This window comes from Dendropsophus ebraccatus, chromosome 8 (assembly GCF_027789765.1).
Source record: "Dendropsophus ebraccatus isolate aDenEbr1 chromosome 8, aDenEbr1.pat, whole genome shotgun sequence".
Taxonomy (NCBI): domain Eukaryota; kingdom Metazoa; phylum Chordata; class Amphibia; order Anura; family Hylidae; genus Dendropsophus; species Dendropsophus ebraccatus.
The window spans coordinates 20952197-20972350 of NC_091461.1; the positions used below are offsets into that span (position 1 = coordinate 20952197).

The 20154-nt window shown below is 43.4% G+C and overlaps 2 protein-coding genes across 2 annotated transcripts in view; one reads left to right on the top strand and one right to left on the bottom strand.

Annotated features, from left to right (window-relative positions):
• The first annotated feature begins 1023 nt into the window (after positions 1-1023).
• GOLGA7B (golgin A7 family member B) overlaps positions 1024-20154 on the top strand; it is a 199543-nt gene continuing 180412 nt past the window's right edge. The window contains exon 1 of the mRNA XM_069979988.1: positions 1024-1108. The gene's annotated coding sequence lies outside the window, so the exon portion shown is untranslated. The remainder of the gene's footprint in view (positions 1109-20154) is intronic.
• SFRP5 (secreted frizzled related protein 5) overlaps positions 14855-20154 on the bottom strand; it is an 86078-nt gene continuing 80778 nt past the window's right edge. The window contains exon 3 of the mRNA XM_069979987.1: positions 14855-16487. Coding sequence (XP_069836088.1) covers positions 16141-16487 — 347 coding nt within the window. The 3' untranslated portion in view covers positions 14855-16140. The remainder of the gene's footprint in view (positions 16488-20154) is intronic.

The following is a 20154-nucleotide window of genomic DNA, read 5'->3' on the forward strand; positions in this document are numbered from 1 at the left end:
TCACACAATGGAGCATGTGGCTCCGGCTGCACGATCCATTGGGGAATTTGGATGCGCCCATTAGTAGTGAAGATCATCCCGGACGGTGCTGCAGTACCGGCTGGAATGATCTTCTGTAACACTGGCCGTTCTGTGATCCGGCTGGTTCACAGAACGGCCGGTGTTATACATAATGTGAACATGGCCTAAGACTTCAAAGATTCCCATATATCAGTAATAGACCAAGAAAATAAATATCTGGGTGACACTCTAAGCAGCCATTGATTCCAGTAATGAATTTCTGGGAATAAAAAAAAGTTGCTGTTGTTGAAACAGACTTGTAATGTATCATATCAAATATGAAATATGCTTCATTGTCTACATATCAGGCTCATCATTCACTTTTAAAAAAATGCTCATATTTGTCCTGAGGAGCAAGACAGACTGGCAGCTTGCTGAGGGGTCAGTTACATGCTGCTCCTACAAGTCTATGAAGAAGAGAAGGGAGTAGAGGTAGAGGGAGTAACTGGTATGACATGAGCACATAGTGATTACAGGAGCTCACAGTGAGTAATAGATCTCACCACAGTGCTTTATTCACAGCTTACACTGCTCAGTACTGCTTTATAAAGTCTTCCATGCTGCTGCTGCTTCTTAGTATGTGCTACAGAGACATAGGACCGCAGGATCTCCTCTCCTTTGTGTGTAGTGTTTAGTGACATTATAGCAGCTAGTCTACACCCACCAGCTCAGTACAACTGAAAATTAGATATATAACCCACAAAATTATAAATGCAGCCCTGGACTATAATACAGACATCATCTGTGGATCAGTACAAGCAGTAAGGTGTTTCCTATCTACAAAATTCTATATGTCAACTGTGAATATGCAGGTATCACAAATGCAGTACACTATTTTTTTTTTTTTGTTCCTGGAGACCTCATGCATGGTATTTTTAGCTGCTTGGCACATTAACACATCGGTCTATATTTATCATGTGAGTGTGTGACACATCTTATCCTTTTACATGATCTAATATTCAAGTCCTAGCAGGGAACATTTAACTGCGACCAATGGATCGGGTGAACTTGGAATTATTTTCATCTTCTAGGACATAAAAGACTTGTGGTAAGTGATCTCTGATGTAACTAATGATGGTGATATGTGATATGAGCATGACCACTGAGATGTGTCTATCTATCTATCTATCTATCTATCTATCTATCTATCTCCTATCAATCTATCTATCTATCTATCTATCTATCTATCTATCTAGCTATCTACTATCTATCTATCTATCTATCTATCTATCTATCTATCTATCTATCTCCTATCTATCTATCTATCAATCTATCTATCTCCTATCAATCTATCTATTTCCTATCTATCTATCTATCTATCTATCTATCTATCTCCTATCTATCTATCTATCTCCTATCTATCTATCTATCTATCTATCTATCTATCTATCTATCTATCTATCTATCTATCTCCTATCTATCTATCTATCTATCTATCTCCTATCTATCTATCTATCTATCTATCTATCTCCTATCTATCTATCTATCTATCTATCTATCTATCTATCTATCTATCTATCTATCTATCTATCTATCCATCCAGTGGCATAGCTACCATAGAGGCAGGAAAGATGGTTGCTATGGGGCCTGTGGAGGGAGGGGGCCAAGGGATGCACAGGGAAGATAAGAGCCTCCTGTGTCCTTTTGCTTAACCACTTATGTACTGCAGTGTGTAAGTGACCCAGTGTTCTCTTACATGCTGCAACACAAAAAAGGGTTAATTTGCTAAAGACAATTAACTCTGTGCCTCACTACTCTGACCTCTGTTCTCTGAGCTCCTGCAGAGGTCAGGGGGTTATCAGTGCAGGAGTAGTGAAGGAGAGAGCTAATTGTCTTCTGTATTAACCCTTTTTTGTGTTGCAGCATGTAAACGAACACTGGGTCACTTACACACTGCAGTAAATAAAGGGTTAAGCAAAAGTTAGTCTGCTCCTGCACCTATGTATATAACCATGAGGCTCCTAATACGCTGTTATAGTTTCATACAGTGGATGGACAGAACAATGTACATATGTGTGTGTATATATATCTAGTGTGTAGGGGAGGAGGGCCCCATACAGTTTTTTGCTATGGGGCCCCATGAATCCTAGCTACGCCCCTGTATGTATGTATCTATCTCTATCTATCTATCTATCTATCTATCTATCTATCTATCTATCTATCTATCTATCTATCTATCTATCTATTTATTATCTATCTATCTATCTATCTCCTATCTATTATCTATCTATCTATCTATCTATCTATCTATCTATCTATCTATCTATCTATCTATCTATCTCCTATCTATCTATCTATCTATCTATCTGTCTATTATCTCATATCTATTTATCTGCTAACATCTCTCTCTCGGATTTTGAATGTCTCACCATGTATATATAACTACTGTAAGTGTATTGTCTTACAGATAGATAGGTTAACCCCTTAACGACATCGGGCGTAAACTTACGCCCTCGCGCCCTGGTACTTGGCGCATCAGGGCGTAAATTTACGCCCGATGTTTCCCCGATCGCTGCGTGTTCACACACAGCGGTCGGGGAAGATGGCCTGCTATAAATCATAGCAGGCCATCTTAGCTTCACGGCACGGGGGGTGGTTAACACCCCCCGTGCTTACGATCGCTGCTATAGGCTGATCAATTCAGATCAGCCAATAGCGGCGATCGGAACCTTTCCGGGTCATCGGCGACCCGATGACCCGGAAAAAAATGGCGGTCGGTGCTGTCCGAGGACGGCACCGACCGCCATTACTGTAAAAAGTAATGGTGATCGCCGTGCCACCGGCCCGATCGCCGTGAACGGCCGGCCGGCCGTTCACGGCGATCGGGCCGGTGGCACGGCGATCAGAGTCCCACAAAATAGTAAATACCTGCCCTGGACCCCTCAGCTAGGTAGCCGAGGGGTCCAGAGCAGGTATTTGTACATTACTCACCTGTCCCGGGCTCCTGATCGGCGTCTTCCGGGTTCGCGGCGTTCTCGTCTTCGTTCGGGTCTTCGGCTTCTTCCGTGACGTCACGTTCGGCTTCTCTCGGCTATTTTCGGCTCCAGCGTCGGCTCTTTCCGTATTTTGCGCTCTGCTGCCCCCTAGCGGCTGATATGTGTAATACACTTATCAGCAGCTACAGGGATATTCAGAATGTAGAATTTTTTTTTTTTTTTTTTTTCAAATTTTTTTTTTTCTATTTTCCGCACCCTATCGCCGCTAAGTGTTGATCAGCATCGCACGAAAGTGCGCTGCTAATCAGCAACTCCTCCTTTTTGGCGTAGGGTGTTTTTTTTCTATATCCTACTGCCACGGTCTGCTTATAAGTGCCGAACATAAGTGCGGCATTTAGCAGCAACTCCTTTGTTGGCGTAGGTTTTTTTTTTATACTTACTGTGAAAAAACACGTAAAAAACACTACATTACACCACACTACATTGAATAAAGTTTGACACTACACCACTATATACCCCATATACCAATCCCCGTATAAAGACGGCCCCCAGGGTGTTTTCGGCGTCAGAGGGATACGTTATTATTACCTCCGACACCGAAACAGCCAGTGAGGATGAATGGGGGGATCCTTCTTTCCTCCATTCATCCTCATCATCCAGTGACGTGTCTGGGGGTAGCATAGCGTACGCTGCCCCCCAGACACGTCTTTTCCGCCAGAACCGTCCCAATAAGAGATGACGGTATGGTGTGAAATTCTACAAACTGTGTGAGCGTACCTCTGGGTACACTTACAGATCCAGGGTACGTGCACACTGCGGAATGGCGAAGGATAACCCTTTGTGCATTCCGCAGCTGGCACCCACCGGCGGACTGATGCGGGCGCATGTCTCCACCCGTGTCATAGACTCCATTCTATGCACGGGCGGAATCCGTCGTCCATCCAAAGAATGAACACATTGGACGGAGAGCGGAATCCGCCCGTGCATAGAATGGAGTCTATGACACGTGTGGAGACGTGCGCCTGCATCAGTCCGCCGGTGGGTGCCAGCTGCGGAATGCACGAAGGGTTATCTGTTGCGATTCCGCAGTGTGCACGTACCCTTAGAGTGTATGTAGGAAGGGACACCCGAATGCAGCCCCCAGATGCCCCCTCCCCCCCCATCCTCGGAGTTAGTGGGGACATCGTCCGGGAACTGATCTTCCCACTGCTGGATAAAGGTCACCACCTGTACGGGGATAACTTTTATACCAGCACCCCCTCTTCCGGTCCCTCGCTGCCCGAGCTACTGTAGCTTGCGGCACGATCCGAACATATCAGAAGTAGTAATAGAGCCCTAATATTTAGCAGCCATGGAGCGGACCCAGCACTTCTGGATATGAAGGACCCCGTATCGCACCAGGGCAACATTTTCCAGGTGACGTCCCCCACACTGGAGAAAGGGAGACCCCAGAAGAAGTGGAGAGTGTGGCGTAACAGGGGGATCAGGAGGGACACCATTTTCCCGTGTGACACCTGTCCTGATCACCCCGGCCTCTGCATACTGGATCGCTTCAAGGCGCACCACACGTCACTGGGGTTCTACATTATCTAAATTCTGTCCCTTATTCCTATTTCAGGGGTCACGTTGATCCAGGGATTATTCTAATCGCCATTATGGAGTCGGGAAGGAATTTTTCCCCTGTGATGAGGCTACTGTCGTCTGCCTTACGAGGGTTTTTTTTTGCCTTCCTCTGGATCAACACAGGTTGAATTTGATGGACACCTGTCATTTCCAACCTTATAAACTAATAATTGGCCTAATACCCCCAAATAAATTAGAATTGTCCCTTTTCCCCAGCTAAATAGGTATGGCCGCCATTCCCATTAGAGGATGCCATGATGCAATTACAAAGCCTCTGTGCGGCCAGGACAGTAGAAACCCCCCACAAGTGACCCCATTCTGGAAACTACACCCCATAAGGAATCTAACAAGGGGGGCAGCGGGGATATGGCCCCCTGGTGACGGCCACATTTGGGACGTGAAAATGAAAAAAATTGTATTTTTTATTTTCTCGGCACATGTTCTACGTAAGTGCCCGTCACCAGTGGGGTCCATATGCTCACTGCACCCCTTGTTAGATTCCTTATGGGGTGTAGTTTCCAGAATGGGGTCACTTGTCGGGGGTTTCTACTGTCCTGGCAGCACAGGAGCTTTGTAATTGCGACATGGCCTCCATCCTCCATTCCAGCCTCTAAATGGCGCTCTGTCCCTTTGGTGACTTGCCCTGTGCCCATATGGCACATTATGCCCACATGTGGGGTATTTTCGTACTCAGGGGACACTACCCTACACGTTTTGTGTTCATTTTCTTTTTTAACCCCTTGTGGAAATGGAAAAAAATCAAGGCTAGACCAACATTTAGTGTAATTTTTGTAAAATTTTTACTCTAAATCATTAATCTTGTCATGTTTTTTCATTTTCACAAGGGGTTAAAAGATAAAAAAAAACATTTAATGTGTAGAGCAATTTCCCCTGAGAACGGAAATACCCCACATGTGGACATAAAGCGCCATGCGGGTGCAGGGTAAGCCTCCAAAGGGAAGGAGCGCCATTTGGTTTTTGAAGGCTGGATTTGGATGGAATGGATTTCGAGGGGCCATGTTGCATTCAAAAGGCCCCTGTGTTGCCAAGACAGTTGAAACCCCCCACAAGTGACCCCATTATGGAAACTACACCCCTCAAGGAATGTAACAAGGGGTGTAGTGAGCATATGGACCCCACTGGTGACGGGCACAAATGTGGAACAATGTGGCGTGAAAATGAAATATTACATTTTTTACACTATAATGTTGGTTTAGCCTTGAATTTATCATTTTCACAAGGGGTTAAAAGAGAAAAAAACACACAATATGTGTAGAGCAATTTCCCCCGAGTCCGTAAATACCCCACATGTGGACATAAAGCGCCATGTGGGCGCAGGGCAAGCCTCCGAAGGGAAGGAGTGCCATTTGGATTTTGGAGGTTGGATTTGGCTAGAATGGATGATGAACGCCATGTCGCATTTACAGAGCCCTCGTGCTGCCAAAACACTGGAAACCCCCCACAAGTGACCCCATTCTGGAAACTACACCCCTCAAGGAATCTAACAAGGCGTGCAGTGAGGATATGGACCCCTTGATGACGGGCACATTTGTGCCATGAAAGTGAAAAAATGAAATTTTTCCCTTTCACGTCACATTGTTCCACATTTGTGCCCGTCACCAGTGGGGTCCATATGCTCACTGCACCCCTTGTTAGATTCCTTGAGGGGTGTAGTTTCCAGAATGGAATCACTTGTGGGGGGTTTCCAGTGTCTTGGCAGCAAGAGGGCTCTGTAAATGCGACATGGCCCTTGAAATCCTTTTCAGTGAAATTCAGCTTCCAAAAGCCAATTGGCGCTCCTTCCCTTTGGAGGCTCGTCCTGCGCCCCCTTGGCACTCTATCGCCACATGTGGGGTATTTCTGTACTCGGGAGAAACTGCGCTACACATTTTTTGTCTTTTTTTGCCTCTTATCCCTTTAAGAAAATGAAAAATTGAAGGCTAGAACAACGTTTTAGTGTAAAAAATAAATTTTTCTTTTTTCACGCCATATTGTTCGGAAAATCTGTGAAGCACCTGTGGGGTCCAGATGCTCACCGCACCCCTTGTTACATTCCTTGAGGGGTGTAGTTTTCTAAATGGTGTCACTTTAGGGGTGTTTTTTAGGTTTTGGCACCCCAGAGCCTCTGCCAACCTGAAGTGGTACAGTCAAAAATGACCAAATATAACGGAGGCGTTGAAATTCACTAGGCGCTCCCTTATATCTGAGGCTTGTGGTTGCGTCAAATAGCGCAATAGGGCCACATATGGGGTATTTCTATAAACTGCAGAAACGGGGCAATAATTATTGGGGTGCATTTCTCTGGTAATAGGTTTATAATTATGAAAAATATTGGATTACAATAAAATCTCTGCACAGAAAATTAAAATTTTCAAATTCCTTACACACTTAGCTTTTATTTCTGTGACTCCCCTAAAGGGTTAAAACACTTTCTGGATATGCTTTTGCAGAGTTTGGGGGGTGCAGTTTCTGAAATGGGGTGCTTTGTGGGGCTTTCTAACATACAGGCCCCTCAAATACACTTTAAACCTGAACAGGTCCCTAAAAATATCTGATTTTGAAATTTTACTGAAAATTTGGAAATTTGCTGCTAATGTTTTAAGCTTCCTATCGTCTAAAAAAAATGAAAGATAGTTTAATAAATGCCGCCAACATAAAGTAGACATGTTGCTAATGCTATTTAATATATAATTTATGTGGTATAACCACTTTCTGTATACGCAAAAAAGTTTCAAAGTTGGAAAAATGCATTTTTTCACATTTTTTCACATTATTTGGGTTTTTTTCATAAAGATTTGTTATGAGTATCGACTCCAATTTACCAGAAATGTAAAGTACAATATGTCACGAGAAAACAATCTCAGAATCAGCCGGATAGGTAAAAGCATCCCGAAGTTATTAATGACTAAAGTGACACTGGTCATATTCATAAAATTTGTCTCTGTCATTAAGGCCATTTCAGGCTCTGTCCTTAAGGGGTTAAGTGAATGTCCACCCTTATACTTATCTTTATAGTGTTATGCTTCAGTTCTTGTTAAACAATAGGAATGCCATCAAGTTAAAATTTACAGTACTAGCTGTCTGTACTCTTAGGGAGCTTAGGAGCTATGTATAGAACAAACTCTTCTTAGCTCCCCTAGTGACAGTGGCTGACAGCCAGTATTTTAAAATTCAAAAAGGTTTTCCAAGAAAAAAAAAAAGACTGATAGCCTTTTTACAGGATAAGCTGTCACTGGGGTGCCAACACATAGCTACCTGAACCATTATATTACACAATTGTTTTATTACCATTCATCTGTCTTAAAGGGGATGTCTAGAATTAAAAAAGCATTCCCACTTTCTTCCAGAAACAGCACCACAGCTGTCTACAGTTTATGTGTTGTATTGCAGCTCAGGTTTTTTAAAGAGAATGGAGCCGAGAATCCTACTCCACACTGATGAGGGGCAAATACTCCGAAACAGCTGTCTGTGGATGGATACCTTGCTTGGGTGGTTTCCTTGACTGGAGACATTCCTTGGCTTGGTTTTTCTTTCTCGGAGGAAGGTCTAGCTAGCTCTCTGACGCCAAGACACGTGATGGTGTCTCTGCTGTGTTTTTTGCATATTTGATTTCCCAGGGGGCAATGTACTAGAATACACTGACGTCGAGACACGTGATGGTGTCTCTGCGGTGTTTTGGTTGATCTCCCTGAGGTCAACCAGCATCCTTTTGCATGCACTTACTAGGCATTGCTCCCATTAGCCAGAATCCTACTGCACACTGATGAGGGGCAAATACCCCGAAACAGCTGTCTGTGGATGGATACCTTGATTGGGTGGTTTTCTTGACTGGAGACATTCCTTGGCTTGGTTGTTCCTTCCTGGAGGAAGGGCTGGCTAGCTCACTGACGTCGAGACACGTGATGGTGTCTCTATGGTGTTTTTTGCATATTTGATTTCCCAGGTGGCAATGTCCTACAAAACACTGCTGTTAAGACACGTAATGGTGTCTCTGCGGTGTTTTGGTTGATCTCCTTGAGGTCAACCAGCATCCTTTTGGCCTGGAATATAGCCTTATAATTTTGTCCATGGGTATTTTGTCTGCATGCCTATCACACATATGTCTGATGAAGCGCATTCAGGAACATACGCAGATCAGCAGCAAACCCAGCACAATGAGCACCCATGTGCTTCCTGATAGGCCGCCACCTCTATCTCAAGGAGGGGATTGTAGGCATCTGAAACTTCTTATGGCTCTGATGGTAAATCCAGGCTGAAGCTTTGTGTTATGGCGGCCACAGGATCATCCGCATAGTAAACCTTATTGTAATCATGTATCTGCCCCTTTGGAAATGGCCTTGCCTGTAGAGGACCACAACAAAGAAAGCAGAGCAGAAATATAAAGCAGCTGCTATACATAGTGTCCAGGACTCTTTGGAGACCCTAAGGCCCTGGTCTTACCGGCTGTCAGATGGAGATAGCAGCGCAGTAATGGAGAACCGACCATTGTCAAAAACAAAAGGAGCTGAACACTGTGACTGAAGAGGCAGTGAACAACTGAAGGGATTACAGTGTGCAATCACTTACCTAGAGCTTACTGTTGGTGACATCATCATCTCCTGGTGTTTTTCTCTTCTCCTGTGCACCTGTCAGAAAGATTTTCCTCTCAGGTTAAGTGGTGAATGAAGTGTATTAAGTTTCCCCACTAGGTGCCAGTGTTTGTATCCTTATATGTATTGCACAGCTAAAGTAAGTCATCTTTCTTCTTTCTCCTGCGTACACTCATCCCCACCACTCACAGGCAGGCACACAAAGGGCCCCTATAGGAGGAGTTTTACTGGTGCAGGAAGTAGAGTCTGTCTTATCCAGATTCTCAGAGAGGAAGGACACAAGAGACAACAGTCCCTGCAGAAGGTAAGCCAGGGCCTGGCTTATGCCAGGACCCCTGTCGGGGACAGAAGCCATATAGCCAGGCATACAACAAACAGGTATCAACATCCTGTGTGCTGAACTAGCACTGGTGTCACAACAACCACCACCTCTGGCTGAGCTGATACGAACACCAGTGCTAACATCACCTGGTGGCACACCACACTGTGACATCACCTGTCTGTCACAACCACACATTAGCATATTACTGTATCTTCCCAACGGCCCTATGAATATCCCTGCCCTATACCTTACGGTAAGATTGTACTTTGTCACCAATCACAGCTCAGCTTTCAAATATTCATGACAGGGCGATGGTGATGTCAACAGATTAATGCAGGTCAGAAGTGATGACGCCAGTCACGGGGGCAGGTCATGAGCATAGTAAGCATAGACAGACCACGTGATGTTTTAGCAAATGAAATAATTTACTTTAAAACTTGATAAAGACACACAATATTACATGATTAAATTTTTTTTTGTAAGGGACAGAGTCAGTTGTGAAGTACAATGCAGACTTTACATAAGTAGTACCAATGTGGCGGTGAACATGCACGGAACTCGGGGTTACAGCTGATGTTCAGTATGGAGTAGCGTCCACCCCATATTTAACGTGTTCATGTACTAAGATACATAATGATATTTGTAATAAAATCTGAATATAACACATTTACACATATGAATAGCACTGGTGGGATATAATTTTCCAAAAAATAATGGACTAATAATTTGAAAGAAAGATCGGCATTAGACATACATACATACATTAGACAACAACATACATAGGAGTAGATGGTGGGGATAGGTGGCCCAGCCTTGGGGAATCCCAAATAATTTGCTACTGGATTGCCAGAATCTGTGCATTGTAAGCAAACAAGGGGATAGGGAATTGGCCCAAAATTCCACTTTGCTCTTGGGTGGAAAATCCTGGCACTGTTTGGAGGGTAGACAGCCAAGTCAGTTCATTGTCATGGGGCCCCTTTCTCTTCTATGTATGCCATCAACACATTGGTATTTCCTACAGGTTCACTTATAGTACATTTCTGAGCACTGGGGATACGATCGATGGAAGCCTTACAAAACAAATGCTTTACAATAATGGATATATTACCCTTTTAAATAATTACATTCATCACAAACCAATCACATTGTGGAAATACAATCTCTTACTACTATATTCTTTATCGTTGTTCCCCAAGCTGTGGCTCTGCGGCTGTCATGGCATGATGGGAGTGGTAGGTTTGCAACAGCTAGAGGGCCACAGGTTGAAGGAACGCTGTTCTATACCAAGGCCTAACCGTCATATTAGAGTCACAAGGAAGAGAGTTGGAAGTAAGTAGATAACTGAGGTGAATAGTAATGTCATAATCCAATGTACAGTATATGTTAGAGATTATGGACATGGAAAAATTAAGGTTAGTGGTTAAATAGTTGCACTATGTTTGAGTTTGAGTGAGGTCTAAGAGTACAGGAGTGTAGAGTTTACTGTGGGTGCTTTGCTTTCTTTACACCTTACTCTAATCTGCAAACTGCCTTCTATCTGCTTTCCTCCCTATCTACAGCCTGTGTGAGCTGTCCTTCATGTATTTACTCCCAACTCTTCACATTCTGATTTGTTGTGTTCATCTCCCTTTGCCATCCTGCTGTTATCTCTAACAGTGAGAGAAGGGAGAGGTGGAATATAGAACAGTCAGATTCAAACTGATTAATCTTTTTCTTATTCAGGAGGAAATTTTGCTAGATTGAGTCTTTAAAGGAGAAGTCTGGTGTCAGACATTTTTTTCAAAAGTGTCGGGGAGGAGGTGGCTGAACATAACAACATGCAAATACCGCTGAGGTCTGCTGTCATCTGCTCTGGTTCCCAGTCACTCGGCCGCTTCCTGGTCTGAGCGGGGACCGGGGTAGTGACGTGTCAGCCCTGCTCAGCCAGTCAGCAGCCATAGCAGGGTCCCGCCTGACTGGTTTTGAGGGGCTGACATGTGATGTCACGACCTGGGTCTAAGATCCTAGAACAGGAAGCTTCTGGGGGACTGGGAACCGTAGCGAGTGATAGCGGACCCCTGCCCTGAACCCAGCTCTTTTGAAAAAAAAAATGACTGACACCAGACTTCCAATTTAAGGGGAAAAAATGGTAGAAAACTATAAATGAAGACTGTTTAGAAAACTGCCTAAAGAGTTGCTCCGGGCCGGAGCCTTTTCTAATATATGTCCAGGGATAGGTTTTTTAAAAATAATGAGGCGCACTTACCTCCCTGGCTCCCATGGTGCTGCCAGTATCTTACCGATCCATCCCACTGTTTGGCTTCTTCCAGGTTCTGGGGTTGTGATGTTGCAGGCGACTGAGGTGGGACACCGCTGCAGCTGCTGATTGGCTGGGGGGACTGCAATGTCACAACACCAAAAGCGTCTGAACAGCTGGATTCATCTGTGAGATAATGACGGTGCAGCAGGAGCCAAGGAGGTAAGTTCTCTTTAAGATTTGCCATGCCGCTATAATGATTTGGAAGAAAGGGGTTTCAGGTAAGGTTGACTTCACATTGACATTAATATAAATGGAGTTAAAAGTGCAAAGGGTCATGGCACCCTCAGACATTACCAATGCGGCCAGCAATTACCTGCCATAGTCATTGAATATAATGGGGGAGATTTATCAAGATTGTCATATGCCAGTCTTAAATAAAGAAGCACTGCCCTGTTTAGCCCAAATGGATTTACTAAAAGGGACGTGCCCCAAACCCCCTAAGGGTCACGTACACCAGGGAGAAAACAAAAATCTGTGACTTCTCCCTGACGTACATCCAGGATGCAGGTTTCATAAATCTCCCCCATTGTCTCTATGGACCAAAGGACAAAAGAAACAACAGGGGATAAAAAGGGCCAAAAGCAATTGGGATTTGAAATGCTATATTATCATGCTATGAACTTGGAAACACACCACAATCGGCATATCCTGACAAATGATTGTGCTTTGTCTTCTTGCTTCTTTGTTGGATACTATCAGTAAATATATAGTAATAAAATAATACCTTATCTGTTCCTTTACCGTGAAGCAGAAGATATCTTCCCTACAATCATTTCCCCCAGCATTTTACCCCCATCCACCCATGAGTTTACCAAGCTTGATCTATAGTACCTGGTAACTCATGTAGAGGGCATCACGCAAGGGTAAAATTCAACACAACCAAAGTAATGACATTGTCAGGCACCATTGGCATAGCAGATCCTGACAATGATGGTAAAATCCATGGAAAATGTTTATATACAACTTTGCAATTTTAATATGTAGCAGAATTGGACCGATGAATTGTGGACCTTTTGCAATTCACTGACACTTTTAGATAGTTGTTAGGGAAGGAGACACATGGTACCTTCCATCTATCCTAGGACATAGAAAAATGCTTTTATTTTCTGATTCAAAGAGCCAAAAAAGCATTACAAGCCCTTGAAGTACTGAGGACTGCAACGCTCCCTCCCGTCCTTGTTTGATTGCAGAACAATAAGAGGAGGCATTAGAGCCTTTGGCACTTCAGGAGCTCGTCAATAGAAATATAGATAGACAGGGCATAGCTAGGATTCATGGAGCCCCATAGCCAAAAACTATACGGAGCCCCATAAATCCTGTATGCCCCCCCCCCCCCACACACACACTTACACATATACTCACCAAGCCTGGCGCAGTCCCCTGACGTTGCTTCATTCTCCCAGCTCACAAGTGACATCTCAGGGAACTGGGAGAATGAAGACCAGAGGACTGAACCAGGCCAGGTGAGTATATGTGTATGGGGTGAAGGTGGGGTCCACAATATGGCTTTTTGCTCTGTCAGTCAGATGCTACAGCATTTAACTGTGAACATTCATCGCAAACGCTCACAGCTAAAGAGCCAAGGGCCTGTGGCCCCCTAAGTGCACAGGCCCTGGAAGCAGTGGCGATGACTGCCTCTATGTTAGCTATGTCACTGCACACAGATATATAATAGGTACCGCGTATCTCCTAACAACTATACAATAGTGTCAGCAGATTCCCTTTTAATATCTGGATTTGTAGCAAAGGTATAGTAATTCCTGTAAGTGACCCAGTCGTCCAACATCGTAAAAGCCTAACATCATTGTTTGCTATATCTGTATTTCCTTTTCACTTTTTTCAAAACAAAAACCACAAGAGTTGGAGGATGTGTTTGCCTCTTGTAGGTATAGTGTATATTATAGTATGATGTAGTAGGTGTGTGTTGTAGGTATATTTTGCTCATATAGACCAACTGTATGCAGGGCGAGTAGAAAAATGCTTCCGTTATTATATGTTGTAATGTCCTATGATCAGATTAGTTAAAGGAGGTATCCTGGATTAGAAAAAAAAAACATGTCTGCTTTCTTTCATAAACAGCGCCACCCCTGTCTTCAGTTTGTGTATGATATTTCAATTCCATCCACTTCAATAGTACTGGGCTTCAAAACCACATGGAAACTTTAGGTGTTGTGATGCTTCTGGAAGAGCTGCCATGTGTTTTTCTAATACTGGATAACCCTTTTTAAAGGTCTACTTTAGAGATGAGCGCAACTGGAGCATGCGGGAGTCCATTCATTTGGCATTTTATTGATGGTGGCTGAGGAAGTTGGATGCAACCCTAGGGAGTCCTGGAAAGCATGGAGGCTTGAGTTGCGCTCATCTCTAATCTATTTATCATAAAAGAAGTCCCTAAATCTTTTGTTAGACACATAACAGGGGTTGACCAACAGTCCAACAGTAAGGCTGCATTCACATGTCCCATAAAATTGTCTGTGGCCGCGAATGCATAACCACAGACAAATTTAGGAACCATTCAAATGAATGCAGCCAGCCATTCACGTGATCTGTGCCGCAACCCCCACCTTTATCTGCACAGCGAAAAAATAGGACATGTCCTAGTACGGATCTCTGTAGAAATATGTAGAAGACGGCACTTCCATGGCGGTGGTGCTCGAGGTGAGAAATGTTCAGATAGTAGGAAGCCCGGCACTCACCAAGTAAATTATGCTTCTTTATTGTAGTGCAGCAAACATATGGTACAGAAAGGATGCGTTTCGGCCAAGCATGGCCTTCATCAGCTATCAGCTTAAGGGTGTACAGGGTATAAGGGTGTACACCCTTAAAGCTGATGAAGGCCATGCTTGGCCGAAACACGTCCTTCCTGTACTATATGTTTTCTGCACTACAATAAAGAAGCATAATTTACTTGGTGAGTGCCAGGCTCTTCCTACTATCTAGTACGGATCTCGGCACAGATCCTTCCGCCTCCCAGCAGCAGAGATGACAAATGTGCAGAGGACAACTACTCGCCTACTCGTCCTGTGCCAGTGAATATGTGAGCCGGCCGGCACGGGGGAAGTAGGCGAGTAGTTGTCTTCTGCGCTCCTGTCATCTCTGCTGCTGGGCGGCAGGGGGGTTGCACTTCTATTGGGTGATCCACGTCGCAATCCTTCCCAGGTCATTGCGCCGTGGATCGCAGTGGGCATCGCCGCACGGATCATGTGAATGCTGCCTAAATCACGTCAGGGATGTGTTTCTGTGATATTGGCATACTGTATAATCTTGTACTTTAGGAGATATGGGAATGGGGTAAGAACTAACATTGGACTCTTTTGTCTTGGAATCGCGGTTGGGGTCCGAGTTTAATTTTTTGCTCCTTCTTCTAACCCAACAGCCCATCCCAAGGCAATAGTGTAACAATGATCCACAAGGTCCCATAGGAAAATTCGCAAAACATATTACAGTAGCCTAGACCAAGTCTTCAACCAAGAGGTGTGTAGCTGGAGGTATGTCGTAGCTGCTTCCTTACCTGTTCCTATAACAATAAACATACACAGTGTATCATTGAGTTAAAATGGAAAACCTTAATATTGTAGTTATATACTTCTCCCTTTACAGCTGGGAATATCTGGGAGAGACTGGAGTCAACTGCATGGAGGCCCCTACTTGATGAAGACCTTGGGCAGTTACCCTATTTCCTCTCATTATTCTCCCACCCTCACAGCTCTGCATAGAGGTGGACCGCCTTAAATGCTGGGCATCACAGCAAATGCTATACCTGGTACCATGGTAGAGCTCTAACGCACCAAGGTTGAAACTATTGATGGAAATTGGAGGCAGTGAGATATAATGATGGTTGCGAATATAGTGAATTTCCTGGCATAAGACTCTGACGCCAGTTTATAATTTATTAAAGAACTTTCGGCCAGCCACAGCTCCAATGCTTTCCCGTAAATACAATATTTTTGCATTTGTCGACCTAAGTCTTAATGCGTTTTGCCTAAGGGAATGATATACTGCTGCTGAGCTAAACCACTGTGACAAGGTTAGACTTACTCAAATTGTTCCAGGTATTTTCCTTAACCATGTGCATTGCGTTTCCAATCAAAGATCTACCTTAACAGTCCATTCTTTCCCTATTTACCATGTCTGTCTTGCAATGATCCCATTCTTCACCCTCTCAGCCATATCACTCAGTACGACTACCCTAATAACTCTTTATTTTTTTACTTGAAGCTGAGTATGCTATGTTACTGCTATTGCTAAAATATGAAGTCCATTTGGTAAGGCTAGGTGAAGGCATCACGGAAAGTTCTCCAGGTATCAACCTTAGCGGAAGGATCCTATGTGTGCACCATGAGAAAGGGTCTCGGAACACGGATAGGAGAACATGAAGTTCACCGCGTACTTCATGTCTTTGCTTTTCTTGTCCCACTTGTAGATGGCGGTGAGCAATAGTTTATTCTCCACCTTCCGGCCCATGATCAGGAAGCTACCGCTCAAGTTGTCCAGCTGAGGACATTGGCATTCCACCGCGTTCTTAATGTACAGGACCAGTTTGCGAAACTCCTTCCTCTTGAGTTTTCCAGCTTTTAGTACCTTCTTCTTCTTCTGGGCCGCTATGAGCTTCAGGTCCCCGTTCTCAATCTTCACCTCTTTGATGCGCATCCGTAGAACTGGAAGGAATTCAAGAAAATAAATAAGTCAGTCTCGAAGGGAAGTTAAGTGCATACGTAACCGAGTGTTGGAGTTGCTGTCTATTTTCCTTATCTCGAAAGCAATTCATTCAGTTTCAAGTAAAAAAGGCAAAAGAAACTTAAAGTGCTTTGTAAACTACGTTCAATGTGCCAAAATATTACATAATGGTGCGAGTGAGGCTTCTCGTAGAGTACATTAAGCAATGTTCCCTATACTTGGGCTAGGTTAGTGATGGATTAGCTGGGTTTCTAGTCATTGTAAAGAGATTCGTTATTTGTCGAGTTATGGAACCTTGTCCTGAATAGGAGTATTGTAACCAAGTACTTTACTCATTGTCATTTGCGTTATAAAGTAATAAGAGGGTTGTCTAGTTTAGAAAATACACTATACACACTCTTCTAATTTAATAGACAGGACATATGTTGTTTAGGATCTTCATCACCTTGGAGAGTGGTTACAAAGAGTGTCTCCCTCTCTGGAGGACCTGTCCTGTCCTTCATTACACAAACAAGCCATTGATGTAAATAGGTACTGTGCAATAACTGAGTTCACCTGTGGTAGGGTTGTAGTGTCTAAAGTGGACAACTTCTAAGTGAACCTGTACTGTAGTTATGTGTACAGTAGAAGACACAACACAGTGCCTCTTCTGCCACCAAGTGCTGTGTCGAGAACTACAGGGCTGCTGAAGCCCTGGTTACAGCAGTTGCATATTGCTAGCTCTGCTGCAAGCAATATTGATAATGAGCCTATCCTTATGTCTATTTTAAGCATTTGGCCGCATTACACAGCCTGACAATGTACTGTAAGTGGGTGCCGATCTGCTAGATCAGTGCTCGCTTAGCAAACCTATACTAATCTTGGCTATCTTGGAGCATGGGCTGTATATATAGTCTTAGCTATATGTAACTACCAGAACCAGGGCTTGAGCAGACCTGCAGTTTCTGACACAGACATTAAAAAAAATAATGATAATGTTATACAACTTTATAAATATTTTTTTATTAACTTGTATACTAATTTAAAGGGTGGGTAGAGGTTGGTTTGTACCTTTTGTCTTTGTCCCTATGACAAACCCAAATCACTGAAGCACAGCAGTGGATATGTACAGATTCTGTAAAACTATGAAAGACTTGCCACAGGAAGAAGATATTAAATGTTGTTTTCCTAACGTTTCCTGTCTTAACCTTAATGCCCTTGTCAAACTATAACATGCGATTTGATGCTACCATAAACCATGTAGTCTATAGATCTGTTCTATGGTCTGGACAGCAAACTGTAAGATGACTTAAAGGGACTTTCTTTGATCATACATTGATGGCATACACTTTGATAGCAGATCATTTGGAGTCCAGTGCGCTGATCTGCTGAATGGGACTGAGCTGCAATACCAGACATAGCCACTATGGAAAAACTGGCGCTGTGCCTGGCAGACAGTCAAGAGAACATGATGCTCACAGGACTGCTGCAGACTGATGGGGTTACATGGATTTAGACCAACTCCTATTTAATATTGTAGCCCTGGAAAACACCTTTAAAGAATGTTGAAAGTAGAAAAAGCCGCACTTATAATATGCTATAATATTAATGTGGTGTGTGGCCCAACCACTGTAAATCCAGTGTAAATGAACACCTAAAATTAGGGCAGAAAGTCCTTGCTAGCCTGTGTTTGCTCTCTTGTGGTACGTGGCCATGTTTTACCAGGGATTTATGGGAAAATAGTAGGAGATCCCACTTAAAACATTGGCCACAATTTTGGATCAAATTCTAGTTTCGCCTCATGAATCGGAGAGCCTGTCTGGTTTCTTGTGTTCACATTTATAAGATGCTTTTTATATCGAGAAGCCATCTTTAAGGGAATGTCATATCAGAAAATTACTTATTTTTTAAATAATGTTTTATAGTTTAGAGTTTTTGGTGACTTTTTTCCCTAACTTTCAATTTTTCTATCTACATTATAAAATAATCCTGAGTGCTTACAGGTTTCATTCTTACCACTGGGGCTAAAACTGAGCTGAGACTTTCTGTCGTGCCTCAAGGGGACAGAATCTGTCTATTGTCGTCTATGTCCATGAGTCTTGCTGTAAAGCATGTCACTAAATGCTGTTAAGAACAGCCCAGGCAATATGGCAGCCCCTAATAATGTACAAAAAGTAAATATATAAAAAAATTTAAGTCAGAAAATAGAAATAGATTAGAATAAAAAAAACAACTTTAAGTATCTGCCACTAAGTAAAAGAAAATTTAAGTGACACATTTCCTTTAAATTCTACTCTACTCTAAGACTACATGGATCCTGTCATCTATCAATGGTGAAGATATCATTTATACATCCACCGAATGCTTCGACCCAATAAAAACTAATAAACAAAGTAGGTAATAAATCTGTATTATGGGGACAATGTCCTATTTTATTGTCCCTCATAGCTGTCACGTCAAGCAGTAAAATGCCTAAAATAGATGGAGGCCATGAGGTTACACCAATGGTCACCGCCACCCAATGGTTCCATGGTAAACCTTTTTTTATTACCATTGATCACCTGGATGATATTGCTTTGTTCTGGGCCCTGATGAAGTCGGTCCTCAAGGGTCATATAATGTTTTACATCACACAAAAGGAAAAGAAATTGTTATCCTCCATAAACCACTCTTACACACGCTCACACAGGCTTATAGAAACCTGAAGCTTAGAGGAGCTCCATATGCGAGTGCCCTCTGGGGTCTCTATACATTGCTTTACAAAGAAGCTTAAAAAGAAAAAATTCTTCCACTAGGGCATAGACCCGGTTGTCTCTTATTGTCCCCATACACCGTAGACTTTAGATGGCCAAACCTGCAGCTCATAGTGGATTCAGCCATCGATCTAAAGTATATGGGGCTCTCTTGAACAACCACAGATGATGTCAGTGGAGATAGGGTGAGATATAATGGAAAATCATGGCTGACCCCCTTTGTTTGGGGTGAGACAAGCCGCAGTGAGAGTTCTTTGGCTGCGGTTTGCCCCTCCCTTCCCCATAGAGAATATAGGAATGCTCGGCTGTGCCAAATGTTCCTGTGTGTGGAGAGGACAGGCGGATGAAGAGATGTTATTGAAGGTGTATGGGGACCATTAGCTTTCCTTACTAAACCCTAGAAAATGACCATCAAAATCCATCTTATAGATTCCCTAGATAATACACATGCCTAGATTACCTAGATTTGCTCAACGTTTAGGATATTTAAGCAGATCTATATGACCTCCAACCTTACCATGTGGCATAGGGTATTGGATTTTTCTAAAAGTATCTTGTTCTGGCAGGGGCTTAGCATAAAGACGATGGGCCCCAGTGCAAAGTCTGTCGCAGGGACCCTAATCTATAATGCTTCATTACTAGTACTGACCTCTTTATATGGAAAGAAGAGACTTTATGGGTCCCTTCAGGCTCATGGGCTGCACCCTTTGCACCCCAATAACTATGCCACCGCACCCAAGACTGACAGCTGACCAGAGAGATACCCTGATTCAACCCACTTCTCCTGAGGAAGTTGATTCGACTATAAAGTTCCTCAGGTAACATAGGCAAACCCCTGGGGGCTCGATGGGTTCAATGATCGGGTCATGAGATGATCGAACAGCGGAAAATCTTAGGTTCTATGGAACTCGAACCT